The 15,865-nt window shown below is 56.2% G+C and overlaps 1 protein-coding gene across 1 annotated transcript in view; it reads left to right on the plus strand.

The window, feature by feature from the left end:
- The first annotated feature begins 2,951 nt into the window (after nt 1-2,951).
- The window catches only part of SHROOM4 (shroom family member 4), a 56,182-nt gene continuing 43,268 nt past the window's right edge, over nt 2,952-15,865 (plus strand). The window contains exon 1 of the mRNA XM_065411161.1: nt 2,952-3,089. Coding sequence (XP_065267233.1) covers nt 2,952-3,089 — 138 coding nt within the window. The remainder of the gene's footprint in view (nt 3,090-15,865) is intronic.

The following is a 15,865-nucleotide window of genomic DNA, read 5'->3' on the forward strand; positions in this document are numbered from 1 at the left end:
CCCTGATCCTCTGATGGGCTCAGGAAGGAATTTCGACCCCGAAGATTTATCACAGGCGTTTCCAGCTTCTGCTAAGGGCCTAGCATTTGCCACTGTCAGAGCCAAGAGACGGAGATGGACCTTCAGTGCGTCCAATACATCATTGGCCATGTTCCTGTGCTAGTGCACAGCATGGTGAATTGGCACTCTATGCCCCGGGGGTGTGGTCTGGCAGCTAGAGGGTGTGGCTTGATCCCAATTCACCTAATGAATGTGCTGGGACCTGCTCCATCCTGTCCCCATGGCTTTCAGCCCATGAGTGGCCCCACAGCACTGCTCTTCCCCTGCTGGCATGTGCGTCTCAGTGAGGTAAGGGCAGGGACCTGTCCCATGCTTTCAGTTGACCAACCCCTTGCTAATGTGACCACGAAGGATGCAGGAAGGTGGATCAACCACCTCAGGGGGATTGGAAATACTTCTGGGGTGGGCGTGGAGTGTGCTCGAGCTGGTGATGTCTCCCTTGTGCCGGGATCCTCCTGGGTATTGAACTGAAGTGAGGAGCAGATGTGCCCCTGAATGTGCCACCTTGAAAACGTTACCGTGCAGTGTGACCTCCCCCAGCACTTTCCCTACTCCCCCCGTCTTCCTCTGCCTTTGGGAAAGGCTATGGCCACTGTGGGAGCTTTCCTGCCTGCCAGTCACTCAGACCTGAAACCAAAGCAGAGCCACGTGCTAGGATCCCGTGCTCAGCAGGTGCTCTGGGGAGAGTGAGATAATTGCTGGCTTGGGGGGTTCCCCCACACCCCACCCCAGGGAAGGGGCCAGCACATCCCCAGAGAGCCCAGCTGGAGATGCTCAGGCCCGGTGCCCATGGCAGCTTTGCTAGTGTGTGGGTCACCTCTCTGGCTCCTTTGCAGCCTGTTGCCCAGGGCAAAGTGGATTCACTCCATCTCGGGAGGAAGGGTGGAAAGTTTTCGGGCTGCTCCAGCTGCCCTGACAGAACCAGGATGAGGCAATTGCTTGGTGTGTCCTGAGAGCGACTCCAGGCAGGGCTGAGGTGAAGCACTGTGCAGCCAACAGCAGAGAGTTAAACTGCGGGGGGACAACCCAGTGATTTTCAGGGTGACCTGTTCAGGGGCACATCTGATCCTAGCTCACAAAAATGATAAACTTAATTGAAAAGAAATTGCAGAAAGGCCAGGCAACAGGTCCCGGTAGCTATGGCAACAGCATAGGGTCATTAGCCCCTGAGGCAGCACTGTCAGAGAGGAAGGATGGTCCAGTGGTTAGAGCCCTTGTCTATGAGTTGAGTGACCTGGGATCAGCTCCGTGCTGTCACAGGCACCCTGTGTGCCTGTCGGCAAATCGCCTAGCTGTACAGTGAAGACAATGGCCCTGCTTCACTTCACAGGGATGTGGGAGAGTGAATCCTTGGTGGTAGGGAGGGCAGGTACTATGGGAATGGGGGCTGGATATGTAAGTAGCTAATTTATGCTGGCTGGCCCAGGATCAGAGGAGCATGAAGGAGGTTTGGTGCAGCATGGCCAGTCTAGGGGATCTGGGCAGGTTTATTTCCTTCTCCAGGCAGGATTTGTTTTTGAAACTCACCGATTAAAAATTGACCAAGAAGCAAAAATGCCCAGCATTGCAAGGTAAGGGCCATGTTTAAAATACCACAGCAGAAAGGCAGCTTGCAGATGAGGTGTTGCCTCTTTCAGCAGCTGGTTCTGTTTCACTGCGTGCTCATGGCCAGCTGGGACATGCGCATGCAGGACGTTCTGAGCAAGACAGTGAACATGCCATTGCAAAACCGTGCGGGCGGCCAGGCTGGCAGCTGGGATTGAGTCATTATTTGCATTCCAGTAGCACTTAGATGAGACCCCAATCAGGGTGAGGGCTCCATTGTGCAAGGCACTGCAGACATGTGGGGAGGAATCTTGGCCCCATCAAAGCTCTCCCTGGGGCCAGGACATCACTCCTGGCCAGAGACAGGCGCTGCCTTGCAGTGTTTGCAATCTAATGAGAAGGGGGGAGGGAAAACAGGGCACAGAGAGGTGATATGACTTACCCAAGGGCACACAGCAAGTCAGTGGCAGAGCCAGGATTAGCCATCCCCAGGTCTCTTGAGCCCCTTCTGCCCCTGCCTGCCCTATTCACTGAACAATGACTGAACCTGCTTCCCAGAGGTGGAGACTGGACTGTGTACGAAGCAGAGATTGGTTTTCCAAGAACACATCTGCAGGCATTCCTATATATCCACACATATATCACCATGGTGGTACACACAGTCACCTGTCAAACTTCTACTCACCCAGGCACAGCATTATAGGTACGTGCCAAATGTCCCTGAGACGCAGGCTCTCTCCTTGCGAAGCTGGGTGCAGCCCATGGGGCACTGAAGAGGGACAGGAATTGTTCTGAGGAGTAAAATATCAGTGGCTTTCTGGTTATGGCCAGTTCTCCTGAGAAAGGCGGGACAGGGGGATTAGGCATCTGAGCTGTTAATGTTTCATGAGTTGTGCAAGGCTGATTTACACACACACACACAAGGGTACCTACATACAAGCACACGTGAGAATGTGCAGACGCACATGCATCCTGCAGTATACATCCCTAGACAGCCGTACCCACACACCTCAGTGTGAATAAGGAGGTACCCACGTGCCCAGGTACATATAGCCACATGTACACATGGCCATGCACTCACACACATCACACGTGTGCTCAGGCTCCCTATGTAAATACACCCCAGTCCACGCCCGCAAGCGGAGAGTGTAACACTGAGGCCGGGGCCAGCCCCGCGCCCCACCCCGGCCGCGCCTCATTGGCCGGCCCCCGGGGCTGCCCCAGCCCCCGCTCGGCCCCCACCTCCGTCACGTTGCTGGCTGCTCGGTGTCATTTCCTCCTCCTCCTGCCGCCGGAGCCCGAGCTGGCCGGGGGATGTGGCGCGGGGGGCCGCGGCGTTAGCGGCCATGGAGCCGCCGGAGGAGCGCACCGAGAGCCGGTTGGTCTCCTTCCAGTACGTGCACGTGCAGCTGCAGGGGGGCGCACCCTGGGGCTTCACCCTCAAGGGGGGGCTGGAGCACGGGGAGCCCCTCATCGTCTCCAAGGTAAGAGGCGGCCGGGGTGTGGCCGACAGGGGGCGCTCTGAGCCCGAGAGGCGACGGGGCGGCCTCGTCCCGCTGGAAGGAGCCGGAGCCGGGCCGCGCCTGCTGGAAACTTTTGTCTGAGGGGCGGAAAAGCGGCTCGGCAGCGGACCCGGGGGGGCCGGGGGGTCCCGACGCGACGGGCTGGGAGCTGGTTGCGCCGGGAGCCGCGGCCCTTGCTCAGCTTTGTTCGCAGGAGGCGCCGCGGGGGTGCCCTGGCCGGCCCGGGAGCGCGGGCTGTAGCGGGGCCGGGCTCTAGGCGGGAGGGCGCAGGGAGCTTGGCCGGGGCTGTGGACATGAACACGCGGGGTCGCCCTGTAGAGCGGGGCGCCGGGAGGAGGCTCGGGACGGTAATGCCCTCCGGGGCGATCAGACAGGCCGGGGAAGGAGGGAAGCGGCCCGCGCTGCGCTGGAGGCGGGTCTCCAGGTAGCTCGGGCTGGGGGCGGCCCGGGAAAGGCTAGTGGCTGCTCCCCACTTGATGCAGTGTTGGCGGCGCGGGGAGCAGCCCAGTCCGAGCGCCCAGGGAGGCGCTGTACGGCAGGCAGGAGCCCCCGGCGCTGGGGGTGGGCCAGGCGGACCCTCTGCCCTACCCACGCTGGGTCTGTGCTCTGGGGGAGCGGGGAAGAGAGTCGTCACCCGTCAGAAGCGGTGCGCGGCTTCCCATCCCCCTCGGCTGGCTGTGGCAGCCCGTAGCCAGGACCCCCTGCAGGCTGGCCTCAGGCCGCCCCGCCACTCGTGTCTGTCCCTGGCTCAGCTCGCCCGCATAGGAGAGCTGTGCCAGGGGCTCTGCAGAGCGGGGTGGGCTGGTCGGAGGGCTAGGGACACTGAGGTTGGCCAAGGTTTCCTGGGGTTGAGTGGCGGGCACCGGGCTGCGCTTCACTCCCTGTTAACAGGGCAAAAAAATTCAAAACCCAAAGTGTTTTCTCCTTTCGGAGCCTTTGGGGGAAGAAAGGAGGTGGGGTGGGTGGCTTGAAGATCCAGGTCTGAGCTCCTGTCAAGGCCAGAATTTGGGTGAGCGATAGATTTTAAAACAAGCTGCGCTGGGAGCAGTGTGTGTCTGGCAGGGGAGGAGGAAGAGCTAAAAGAGACGAACCCCTCCTCTCCGTCCTCTGCGAGCCATTGCAAGGCATGGAGATGGTTACCAATGGCTGTGTCTCATGCAGTCTGCTGTCTAGCTCCCTGGGGCTTGGACAGTTTACCAGAGGCAAGGGGGAAGAGCACAGGAGTGGACGCAGAAGGCCACGGTGGGGTGGCTCCCGGCCACCCATGCCTAGGAATGAGGAACTCATCTCTGGTTGTTGCTTGGGGGCTTTGTCCTTTGATGAGCGCCTCTGGCTAGCCAGTGTTTGAAGCTGAGCTGCTTTAGCTGCTGAAGCGGAGAAGGGACTCTCTCTCTCTTTTCCGCCTCTAGATTTTAGCTGCTTGGAGGGAACAGGGGTCTCTGTTACTCACCCCATTCTCCATTATTGTGGGTCCTCCTCTCCATGTGCCTAACTTTTGATTCTGAAAAAGATGTGTGGGTGAGGTGGATAATCAGCTGAATGTGAGTTCCCAGTGTGATGCTGTGGCTAAAAGGCCTATTGTGATCCTTGGATGCATAAACAGGGGAATCTCAGTTAGGAGCAGGGAGGTTATTGCACCCCTGTATTTGGCACTGGTGCACCCCCTGCTGGAACTGTGGCCACTTCTGGTGCCCACAATTCCAGTTAAAGTAGATAGGGGTCAGAGATTAGAAAACCTGCCTTATAGTGAGAGATGCAAGGAGCTCAATCAAGGTAGCTTAACAAAGAAGGGGTGGGAGCTGATCACAGTCTACAGGTACTTACGTGGGGCACAACTATTTAATAAGGGGCTTTTCAGTCTCGCAGAGGAAGGTCTAACACAGGGGTCGGCAACCTTTCAGAAATGGTGTGCCAAGTCTTCATTTATTCAGTCTAATTTAAGGTTTCGCGTACCAGTAATACATTTTAACGTTTTTAGAAGGTCTCTTTCTATAAGTCTATAATATATAACTAAACTACTGTTGTATGTAAAGTAAATAAGGTTTTTAAAATGTTTAAGAAGCTTCATTTAAAATTAAATTAAAATGCAGAGCCCCCCCCCCGACCGGTGGCCAGGACCCGGGCAGTGTCGGTGCCCCTAAAACTCCACTCACATGCCGCCTTCGGCATGCGTCCCATAGGTTGCCTACCCCTGGTCTAACACAATTGTAAGTTGTTACGGTCTGTAAGTTGAGCCTAGAGAAATCTAGACTGGAAATAAGGCGTTTTTTTGTAACGGTGAAAGTGATTAACCAGTGGAGCAATGTTGTGGTGGATTCTCCATCCCTGACAAGTTTTAAATCAAGACTGGGTGTTTTCCTAAGAGATTTGCTCTAGGGATTATGACGAAGAATTCTCTGGCTTGTCTTACACACAGACTTGATGATCACAGTGGTCCCTTCAGGCCTTCGAATCGATGAACTCCATTACGCCTTACCCTGAGGCAGCTGGCTGGGTAACACTGATCATCCCAGGTGGCTGTGAACAGCAGCAGTGAAACTGACCAACATCTTGTTAACATCACTGCAAATGTGGCAAAGCCAGGAGGTGCTGCAGAAGCAATGGGGCTGTCTGCAGGCTCAGGAAGATAGCACTGCATCCGGTTCTGCTCAGCTCAGCTCACATGTGGAATGGGACTTTGGCTATCAGACAGGCCAGCAGCTTTATTTTTTTTAAAGGAAAGTTTAGATTTAGGAATCTGGTCCCGTGATTCCTTGACATTAGTTCCATGCGGATTGTAATGAGAAGCTGCCTCTGATCAGAGTGGAAACTTATGTAAAGAGTGCTGAAAGGGAGGTTAAATAAACCCCGAATGCTGCTCCTGGAGCAGTGGACACATGACTCTGTTAATTCCCCATTCAGGGCTGGGCTGGCTTTCCCCCCTTGCAGTGGAAATAGCCAAACCTGCTAATAACCGTTCCAGCTGGCTGACACTTGAGCTTTCTTTATTACTATTTAAAAATGCATAAGGCTGTAGTGCAGGTCAGGCTGTTTAAGTGCAGCGCCCCGGGGGTGTGAAAGGGAGCAGGGTGGATAGGTCCACCCTGTGGCCGCGCTGTCTAGAATGCATGTGTCTGGGCTGCTAGATCTGAGGAAGATGCAGGCATGCAGGAGGGGGAGTTGAGAGCAAAGGGACAGAAGAGGCTACAGGGGTTGATCTGGAAGTTGGGGTGGAAAATGCCCCAGCGTGGATGCCGAGCTCCCTAAGTGCCTCCTAAGCAGGGTTGGCGGTGGCAGGAAGCTGAATGTGGACAAGCGTCTGAAAAGTGAAATCCCCAAGGAGGGCAGGTGACTGGTCTGGGCTAGAGGGTGTGATGGGGGAATGGCACAAAGCTGAAAAAAGGGAACAGTTTGGCTGGGTCTCAGGAAAACATTCCTACCCGTGAGATCTGTTAGGCTGTGGCCTGGCCTCTCCCCAGGGGTTACCCCTTCCTCTTGCCCTAGGTTGAAGCTAACAGCGTGGTCCCCCTGGCCTATGTGTGGGGTAGAGAAGGAGCTTGCCCCTGCTCTCGTTGGCTGCCCAAGGTGGTGGTGCCAGGGGGCAGTCTGGCAGGATTTTGGCACACACTGGAATGCTTGGGACCCGTGAGCAGGGCTGGGGTTGGGAAGGAGGCCGTAGTGGTTCTGAATATCAAACCATTCTAGTTCACAGTGGGCTGCAGTGAGCCGTGTCCTCACTGCTCTTACCCCCATCCTTGCGGGAGCTGTCCTAATGAGACAGGACAACGTTCAGCCAGCCACATCATCTGCCTGCCCCGCAGCTCCGAGGAAGGGAAGGGCTTCCATCGTGCACTTAGCTGGGGAAGCATCCCCTCAGATGGGGAAGCGTCCCCTGGTGCTGCCTCTGGGAGCTGAAGTGGGGCAAGAAACATCCTTGCTGACCATGGTGCGGCCCCTCCACGCCAGCTGCTGGGCTATGTTAACAGTGCATTACCCGCAGGCCATGTTAAACTCCTCTGGGTGGCACAGCATTCCTGCAAGCATGGATGGGCTCCAGGCAGCTGCTGCCTGTTCTCCAGCAGCCCTGGCCCTTGCATCTCGCTGGCCATGTTCGCTGCCCTGGGTGTGACAGCAACTGTTCTTGCCAGCGGCCTTGCAAAGGAGACTTTCTCAGATGGGGTCCCCCACAGCTAACAACTGGATTGAGTGCGAAGTTCAGCTTTGACTGGAAGTGGACTGTAAAATTAATGTAGTGTGGGGCCCAGGGGTGAGCTCTCTGGCTCGGGATTCTGCCGGGTTTTCATCCTGTGTGCCAGCTCCCCAGACCTGGGCTTCCAGTGTTTGACCACTGAGAAGATCCGAGCTCTGAGCCCTGATCCACGGAGTGCAGGACCATGGGCCCTTTCTTCAGAGCCTCACTGGTGAGGAATTGGCCTGCCCTGTGGTTCTCCCATGTCTGTATTGCTGACCCAAGGGTTGCTAGCCAGAGCCCTGGCAGGTACAGGCAGCATGGGGCTCGGGTTCCCAAGGGGCTCGTCGTCCTGTGAGGCTCCCAGAACTTGAAGGGGTCCTGTGGGCAGGGCTGGGAGCAAATCACATGGGTGCCTGCAGGTCGTGGGGAGCCATGTGCTTGGTGTAGGACTCTGGGTTTCTGGGTGCCTTGCAGCAGCCAGGAAGCGTGGGAGTTTCTTAGGGTCCTTCCAAAGCCAGGCCGTTCTTCTCCGCCTGGCACCTATGGGGTCTGAAATGTTTGCAGGAGCCCAGCTCCTGCTCTCCCCATGGCTGTGCTGAGCAGCGGGGCATTGCCCTCTCTCTCTGAGTTCCCAAGGCAGGGGGCAGTGGGAACACAGGAGTGACTGGCTAAGTAGTGAGGGCCAGAGCAGCTCCTCAGAGCCCCTGCAGATGCTGGTAGTGATGTAGTGGGAGGAGGCTGCTCATGTTCGCATGGGGGTGATCCAGGGCTCCTGGGCCAGTACGCTGCTGCTGCACCCCTCCACCCCTGCTCCTGGTGTGACTGAGACTGCTGGTCCCCCCAGCTCCGTGGCCCTCTCCCCTGGCAGCGTGGCTGTGGCCTGTAACCCAGCTGCAGGCTCCCCAGCTGTGCGAGGTTAACCAGAGCCAGGTGATATCCCCCTACACTGGCTGGGTGAGTGATCAGCATTGGCTGCCAGAGGAGCCTCTCCCAGCTGCCTCTGGCTCCGGTTACACTTTCCCTCTGTCTTGCTGGTAATGAGAGCCAGAGGCCTCCAGGGAGGAAGGAAGTTTGCAGGCCAAGGTGTGTGTGTGTGATCTCGGCATGCAGGCAGCTCAGGTCTGAATTCAGCACCCACCCTGCCACAGGCTTAGCCTGGCCGCACTCTGGAGAGTGGGACCTATCTCCTCCCCTGGGAAGCTGTTGCCTCGTTCAGAGGGGCTGCTCTGAGCTCAGATGGGGTGTATTGCCCTGGGGTCTCCTGACTGCCAGAGCAGGATGCATCCTCTGCGTCTCCCCTGAGCCCTGCTGTGGGATGAACTAGCAGCTGCGGTGGGCTGGCAGTTGGCCCAGGATCTTGGCCCTGTGGGAGCAGGCAGGGCTCTGGGCTGATGTGCTGGCAGCACGTCCTGCACAGATGCTGCTCCCTCTAGAATAGTTGCTGGAGAAGAACCCCGGGCATGTCGGCTGCTTGTGCTGATCATCTCAGCTGGTAATTGTCTCCTTCCCAGCCCACCCCAGTTAGAAGCAGGGCCTTTGAGTCCAGTCCCAGGGGTCTCTCGACTCCAGCATGCTCACATCTGTTGCTGTCTGTCTAAGCTATGTCCTGGCCCTGTGACTCCACACAGATACAGCTCTGCTGGTGCCCCTCAGTCCTGACCTGCAGCCCCTGCTATCCCAGACTTGGGCTTCCCCCCCAGCTCTGCCGGTGCCCCTCATTCCTGACCCACAGCCTCTGCTATCCCAGCTTTGGGCTCCCCACATACACAACTCTGCTGGTGCCCCTCAATCCTGACATTCAGCCTCCCAGGCGTTTCCTGTGCACAGGCTACCGTTCATTTCAAACTGTTTGTCTTTGTGCTGTGGACAAATTTCATTATTATTTCTGACCTGGGAGCAGCACTTGAGCGGGAGATGGAAGGTCAGTGCAGGAAACCTCTGCCCTACCTAGAGCCTGGTTGTTCTTGCTGCGCGTGGCTTACTGCTGGTGAACAAAGGGCGCTTGTTACAGCACTGTGTGTTCGGGGGAGAATTCCCTGCAGGCACCCTGGCGCTCTTTTCTCTCCCCCTCCCCCCCCCCTCCCGCCAGCCCAGGCTGTGTGGAGCTGTGGGGTGGCACTGGCCTGGCTCCTTCTGCTCTGTGTGAGCACTGGACAGGGGTGATGCCTCTTCGCACTGCTCTGGGGGAGGAACTCCCCAGCGTTCCTAACGCACCCCGGTACAGGGAGCTATGTGACCCTCTGGTACAGAGAAGGGGCATGTGGCCATAGGTACTTTAGCAACAGCCCTAGGTGGGTTGGGGGGATGGGAAGCAGCGGGAAGTGGTGGGGTCTATTCATGCTGCATTTGTCCAGCAGCAGGGGTACTGTCTATGGCCTGTCACTGCAGTATCTGAGCACCTGGCAACCACTAATGAGTCCCCCCAACACCACTGTGCATGATCCCCTTGTTCCAGGTGGGAAACTGAGGCACAGAGTGGCAAAGTGACCTCTCAGGAAGTCTGTGTGGCTAAGCCAGGGACTGAACTCAGATCCCTTGAGGCCCAGCCCTGAGATGGGCCGTTCTCTGACCGGAGATACTCTCTTCATTCGAAAAGGGGTCGTGCTGGACGGTGCAAATCCCGGGCTCAGGGTCAGCACCTTCCATCCCAATGTCAGGGCTGTGTCTGTCTGTCTGTCTTCTGGGCCCTGCTTGCCTGGCACAGGACCCCCATTATTAAATGAGCCCCCTGCGAAGAGCCAAAGGTGGCTTGTGAGCGGCCCATGGCTAGTGTAACCCCAGGTGCTCTGCTCCATCAGTGCAGGCTGTCCTGTCCGTAGGAGCCTTGGGCAGCTCTGCTGGGCTGGTGCTGGTCCTCTATGATGCTGGGGGCTTAGCCCTCTCCCAGGCCTGTCCCTTGCCCAGCGTTCAGCCCTGGTGCGGGGCTGCTGGCCCTCGTCATGTCTGCGAGGAAGTGCCGCCCTGTGGGCTGAAAAGATCTGGTTCCTTTGCGGCTCTCTGCTGGTGCAGGGCCCTCCAGAGCAGCTCAGGGCTTTGCTGGAACTGCTGCCTCCTGGCAGCTCCCTGGGCAGAGTCGGCCCTCACTCCCTGCAGCGGGGCTGGAGCTGGGCATAGATCCTAGCTGGCTCCACTGTGTCCCGTGCTGCGTGCCCAGCGCTGTCCCACTTCTGCCCAGCCTTGGCTCTTTGCACCCCTGTTGGCAGAGGGTTGGTCCTGGAGGTGCTGGCACACAGGGGTCTGTGCTGGGGAGCACTGAGTGGCTGCAATGGTGCTGGTCTCATGCTATTTCTGCCTGTGCTGCCTTCCCTGGTGCTGGGGTCCTGGGAGGGATGGGGAGGCCAAGCTGAAGGCCAGAGCTGTGCTGGCTGGGAGCGATTGCACCTGCTGACAGTGACGAAAGGAACAGGGGAGGGGCGTCTGGGGGGCTGTCAGCCTGTGCCAGGGGTGATGGGTGGCCCCGTCCAGCATAGCCAGACGTGCCTGGCAGTTCTGGCTAGGGGTCTACATTTCCAGTAACGCTAGTCTCCGCTGTTCAGCCGCTGTTCTCCAGATGTGTGTGAAGCCAGCGGGAGCAGGCCTGGGGCACGGCTGTGCTGAGGAGTGGGGGAGACTGGATCTGCTCGGGGGCTCTGGGGCCAAGGTCTCCTGGAGCTGGGTGCTCAGAGCTGTGTCTGGCACACGCAGCCCTTTCCACTCAAACTCATTGGCAGCTCTGTGGGGAGGCCCAGCGCCAGGGTGAGGGGCCATTGGCAGCACCTGCTCCCCTGACTGCCTGGCGATGCCCTGGCTCTCTGGCCCCTGGGTGAGGATGGGGCCGGGAGCTCCCGCTTCACCCGGGCTCTGGGGGCTGGAGCTGGCTGGTGCTTGGCCAGGAGACCTGTCGGGGAGCCCATAGTGGTGCAGAGAGGGGTGCCCTGTCCCAGGGCAGTGGTAGGGGGCGCTGTGCTGAGTCATGCTTTGGGTGAGCTGTGAAGCTGATTCTAGGGGTCGGTATGAAAGATCCTGCGGCTCAGGGGGGAGAGGGTTGAGTTCCAGTAGGGGGGCCCAGGTGTGTGCTGTGTCCTCAGATTGCCCCTAGCAACAGCACGTCCGGGACGCTCCTCATGCAGTTGTGCAGCGCTGCTGCGGGGGGCTGAGCTGAGGAGGGAGGAGTTCTGGGTGCATGTGAGGGGGGGGAGGGTTTGTGCGCTGGGACCATGTTGCAGAGGGGTGGGGAGTGTGTGTGTCTGTCTGCATGCTGTCGGGGGGTGGGGGGGCGCCCTCTCAGTGGGCAGGTCTCTGGGCAGAGGTTTATCTCCAGGGCCTCCTGTCTCTGCCCAGCCGAGCTGGTAGCCGAGTGGGGCTGATGGTTGTGGGCAGCCCAGAGAAATGGCAGGCACTGTGGGAGGGGCCCTGGGAAGGGAGGGGGCAGAGCGTGGTTCTTGCCGTGAGCTTGCGCAGTGGCACTGAACTGCCCGTGCAGGCTGGGGAGCTGGGTGCTCGGGGCTCAGTGCTGCTGGCTCGACCCCCACACTGCCTGGGGGGCGGGGCTTGGCTGGAGGGTTTGGGCCCCTGGGAATTGCAGGATGAGCATGTTAGCCACCTGCTCCCACCACTATGGTCAGCAGTGAAACAGTTAATGTCGATACTGAAATGCAGGGCCAGGTCCTGCTGCCAGGGAAGTCAATGGGACTTTGCTATTGACTGCTGGAGGAGCAGGCTCTGCTCTTTAAAGTGACATTATTAGGCTTCAGTATCAACACGTCTGTGAGTTGTTTTGGGGTATTGGCAGGTGTCCCTGCTGTGGTCATGCTTGTGCTGTGTTCAGAAGGGTTTCTCTGCAGCTGTGAGGGCAGGCCTGGGACAGAGGCTGAGGGGTGGGGGATGTCTCTCCCTGGCCTGGGGCAGCCGGGGGAGCAGGCCTGCATTGGAAAGCCTCTTCCCTTCAGTACTGAGGTCATTAGTGGCATAGGCAGAACAAGCCCCTGTTTGTGCCAGAATTGGCCCCTGCAGCAGGGGTGCCAGCCCCCGAGTCTCACCTAGCGCACACAGCCCTCATGAAACCTGCCAGACAAAGGGGTGGACCTGTCTGAGCCCTGGGGCTGGGCTCTCCAGCCAGCCGGAACAGCCAATGACTCAGTCCCGTTAGCTCCCAGCTGCCCTCCCTGCCCATCTGTGCACATAACCTTCAGCTCCAGCTGGCGGAATCCTGGTATTTCTCTCTGATGGGTCTGTGCCCTTTGGGGCGGGTGCAGGGCCAGTTGCCTGCCTATTTCTGCTCCTCCCTGGTCTCACGCATCCAGGCAGAGTTCCTCTGGGCGGCGTCTGCTGGCTCCCTAGACAGCTTTGAGGAGCAGTGGGCACTGTCCGGGGTTCTCTGCCTGCCCACCACCCAGATTCCAATAAGGCCTGCCCTGGCTCTCCCAGCTGGTGACAACCTCCCTGCTGCCCTAGTTAGGAAAATGTCGGGCAGGCACCAGGGCTCCTTTCTTCCCACCTGCCCCTTCCCATTGACTACCTGCCCCCCATGAGCACGGTGCACCTGGCAGGAAGAGGGGATCTCCCCATATGTGCGCACACATCAACACTCTGCAGGCAGACTAGGAAATAAAGTAGGTCCTACCCAAACGGTGGCCATTGCCCTCCCCTTGCAGCTGGTCGCTGGGTGACGTTGCTTATCAGAACAGGTGTAACAGAGGGACGGTCCTGTGTCTACTGTACCTGACTGTGCCTCCCTTTGAACATGAAATCCACACAGCCCCAGTCCAGGTAGGAGTGCAGCACTGCTGAAATGCAGCCACCTCTGGGGTGGAGGGCAGCAGCCAGCCAGGCACAGCAGCCAGGAGAGGGGAAAGTACTGCCTGGGTAGATGACCAAGGGGTTTTAGGTCATTGTCTCCCAAGGGGCTAGCAGCCCTACCTAAGGGAATGTCTGTTGGCTCCCACCCCCTGTCTGTGGCCCTCTGTCCCTGGGGTGCTGGTTGGCCACATGTGACACCTGCTCCTCTGCTGCTGTAGCCCTTGGGTGGGGGCATTTGACGCAGCAACCCTGGGGAGCCGTAAAGCGAGCGCTCCCCCTCCTCCCACCCCACATGTGTGAGAGCAGGGGCCTTGGCTCTGCCAGCCGGGCCCCATCCTGGAGCTAGGACTGGCTATGTTCCCAACAGGGGAGCTGCCAAATGCTCTGGCTGCTCCTGAGTGGGCTTTGTCCCCCTGCTTCTGGGCACAGCTGGCTTCGGGGACAGTGGCAGGGCCGGTAAAGCAGCATGGCTGGAGGGGAGGACATGGGCTCTGTGTGCTGGATGCCTCCACCTAGTAACCCTTGCCGCTTCCTCAGCTGTGCAGAGAAATGTGACTGTGGCTTAGCCCCCTGGAAGGGGCTGGCTGCCTTAGACCCCTCGCCCCCTGGAAAGCTAGGCACGCTGGTGAGACGAACTGCAGTACTAGGCAAACTGGGTGAAACGATAGCAAAGAGCAGAATGATCAGACACAGAGATGAACACAGTTTGTTGGGGGAAGAGTCAGCCTGGTTTTTGTAAAGGGAAATCATGCCTCACCAATCTGCTAGAATTCTTTGAGGGGGTCAATACACATGTGGACAAGGGAGATCCAGTGGATATAGGTTTCAGAGTAGCAGCCGTGTTAGTCTGTATCTGCAAAAAGAACAAGAGTACTTGTGGCACCTTAGAGACTAACAAATTTATTAGAGCATAAGCTTTCGTGGGCTACAGCCCACTTCTTCGGATGCATAGAATGGAACATATATTGAGGAGATATATATACAGATACATACAGAGAGCATGAACAGGTGGGAGTTGTCTTACCAACTCTGAGAGGCCAATTAAGTAAGTGGGGAAAAAAACTTTTGAAGTGATAATCAAGCTAGCCCAGTACAGACAGTTTGATAAGAAATGTGAGAATAGTTACAAGGGGAGATAGATTCAATGTTTGTAATGGCTCAGCCATTCCCAGTCCTTATTTAATCCTAAATTGATTGTATCTAGTTTGCATATCAATTCCAGCTCAGCAGTCTCTCGTTGGAGTCTGTTTTTGAAGTTTTTCTGTTGTAAGATAGCCACCCGCAGATCTGTCATTGAATGACCAGACAGGTTAAAGTGTTCTCCCACTGGTTTTTGAGTATTATGATTCCTGATGTCAGATTTGTGTCCATTAATTCTTTTGCGTAGAGACTGTCTGGTTTGGCCAATGTACATGGCAGAGGGGCATTGCTGGCACATGATGGCATATATCACATTGGTAGATGTGCAGGTGAATGAGCCCCTGATGGTATGGCTGATGTGATTAGGTCCTATGATGATGTCACTTGAATAGATATGTGGACAGAGTTGGCATCGGGCTTTGTTACAAGGATAGGTTCCTGGGTCAGTGTTTTTGTTCAGTGATGTGTGGTTGCTGGTGAGTATTTGCTTTAGGTTGTAGATCTACAACCTATCCTGAAAGATGATCCCTCATTCTCTCAGATCTTGGGAGACAGACCTGTCCTCGCTTACAGACAACCCCCCAACCTAAAGCAAATACTCACCAGCAACCAGAAATGTAAGTATTCTCACATTTCTTATCAAACTGTCTGTACTGGGCTACCTTGATTATCACTTCAAAAGTTTTTTTTCACTTACTTAATTGGCCTCTCAGAGTTGGTAAGACAACTCCCACCTGTTCATGCTCTCTGTATGTATCTGTATATATATCTCCTCAATATATGTTCCATTCTATGCATCCGAAGAAGTGGGATGTAGCCCACGAAAGCTTATGCTCTAATAAACTTGTTAGTCTCTAAGGTGCCACAAGTACTCCTGTTCTTCTTCCACTGGATATAGTGTACTTGGACTTTCAGGAAGCTTTTGACAAGTAAGCTGTCATGGGATAAGAGGGAAGGTTCCCTCATGGATCAGTAATTGGTTAAAAGACAAGAAACAAAGGGTAGGAATAAATTCAATTTTCAGAATGGAGAGAGGTAAATAGTGGTGTGTCCCCCGGCTCTGTACTGGGACCAGTCCTATTCAACATATTCATAAATGATCTGGAAAAAGGGGTAAATAGGTGACAAAGTTTACAGCCAAACAAAATTACTCAAGTTAGTTAAGTCCAAAGCAGACTGAAGAGCTACAAAGGGGTCTCACAAAACAGGGTGACTGGGCTGCAAAATGGCAGATGAAATTCAATGTTGATAAATGCAAAGTAATGCACACTGGAAAACATAATCCCAACTGAAACGTACAAAATTATGGGGTCTATATTAGCTGTTACCACTCAAGAGAGAGATCTTGGCGTCATTGTGGATAGTTCTCTGAAAACATCCATTCAATAGGCAATGACAGTCGAAAAAGCAAGCAGAAGGTTGGGAATCATTAGGAAAGGGATAGATAACGAGACAGAAAATATTATATTGCCTCTATATCAATCCATGATACGCCCACATCTTGAATACTGTGTGCAGATCTGGTCCCCCCATCTCAAGAAAGATGTATTGGAATTGGAAAAGATTCAGAAAAGGGGCAATTAAAATGATCAGGGACATGGAACAGTTTCCGTATTAGGAGAGATTAGAAAGATTGGGGTTGTTTGGC

The sequence above is a fragment of the Emys orbicularis genome, chromosome 9 (assembly GCF_028017835.1).
Source record: "Emys orbicularis isolate rEmyOrb1 chromosome 9, rEmyOrb1.hap1, whole genome shotgun sequence".
Taxonomy (NCBI): Eukaryota; Metazoa; Chordata; order Testudines; family Emydidae; genus Emys; species Emys orbicularis.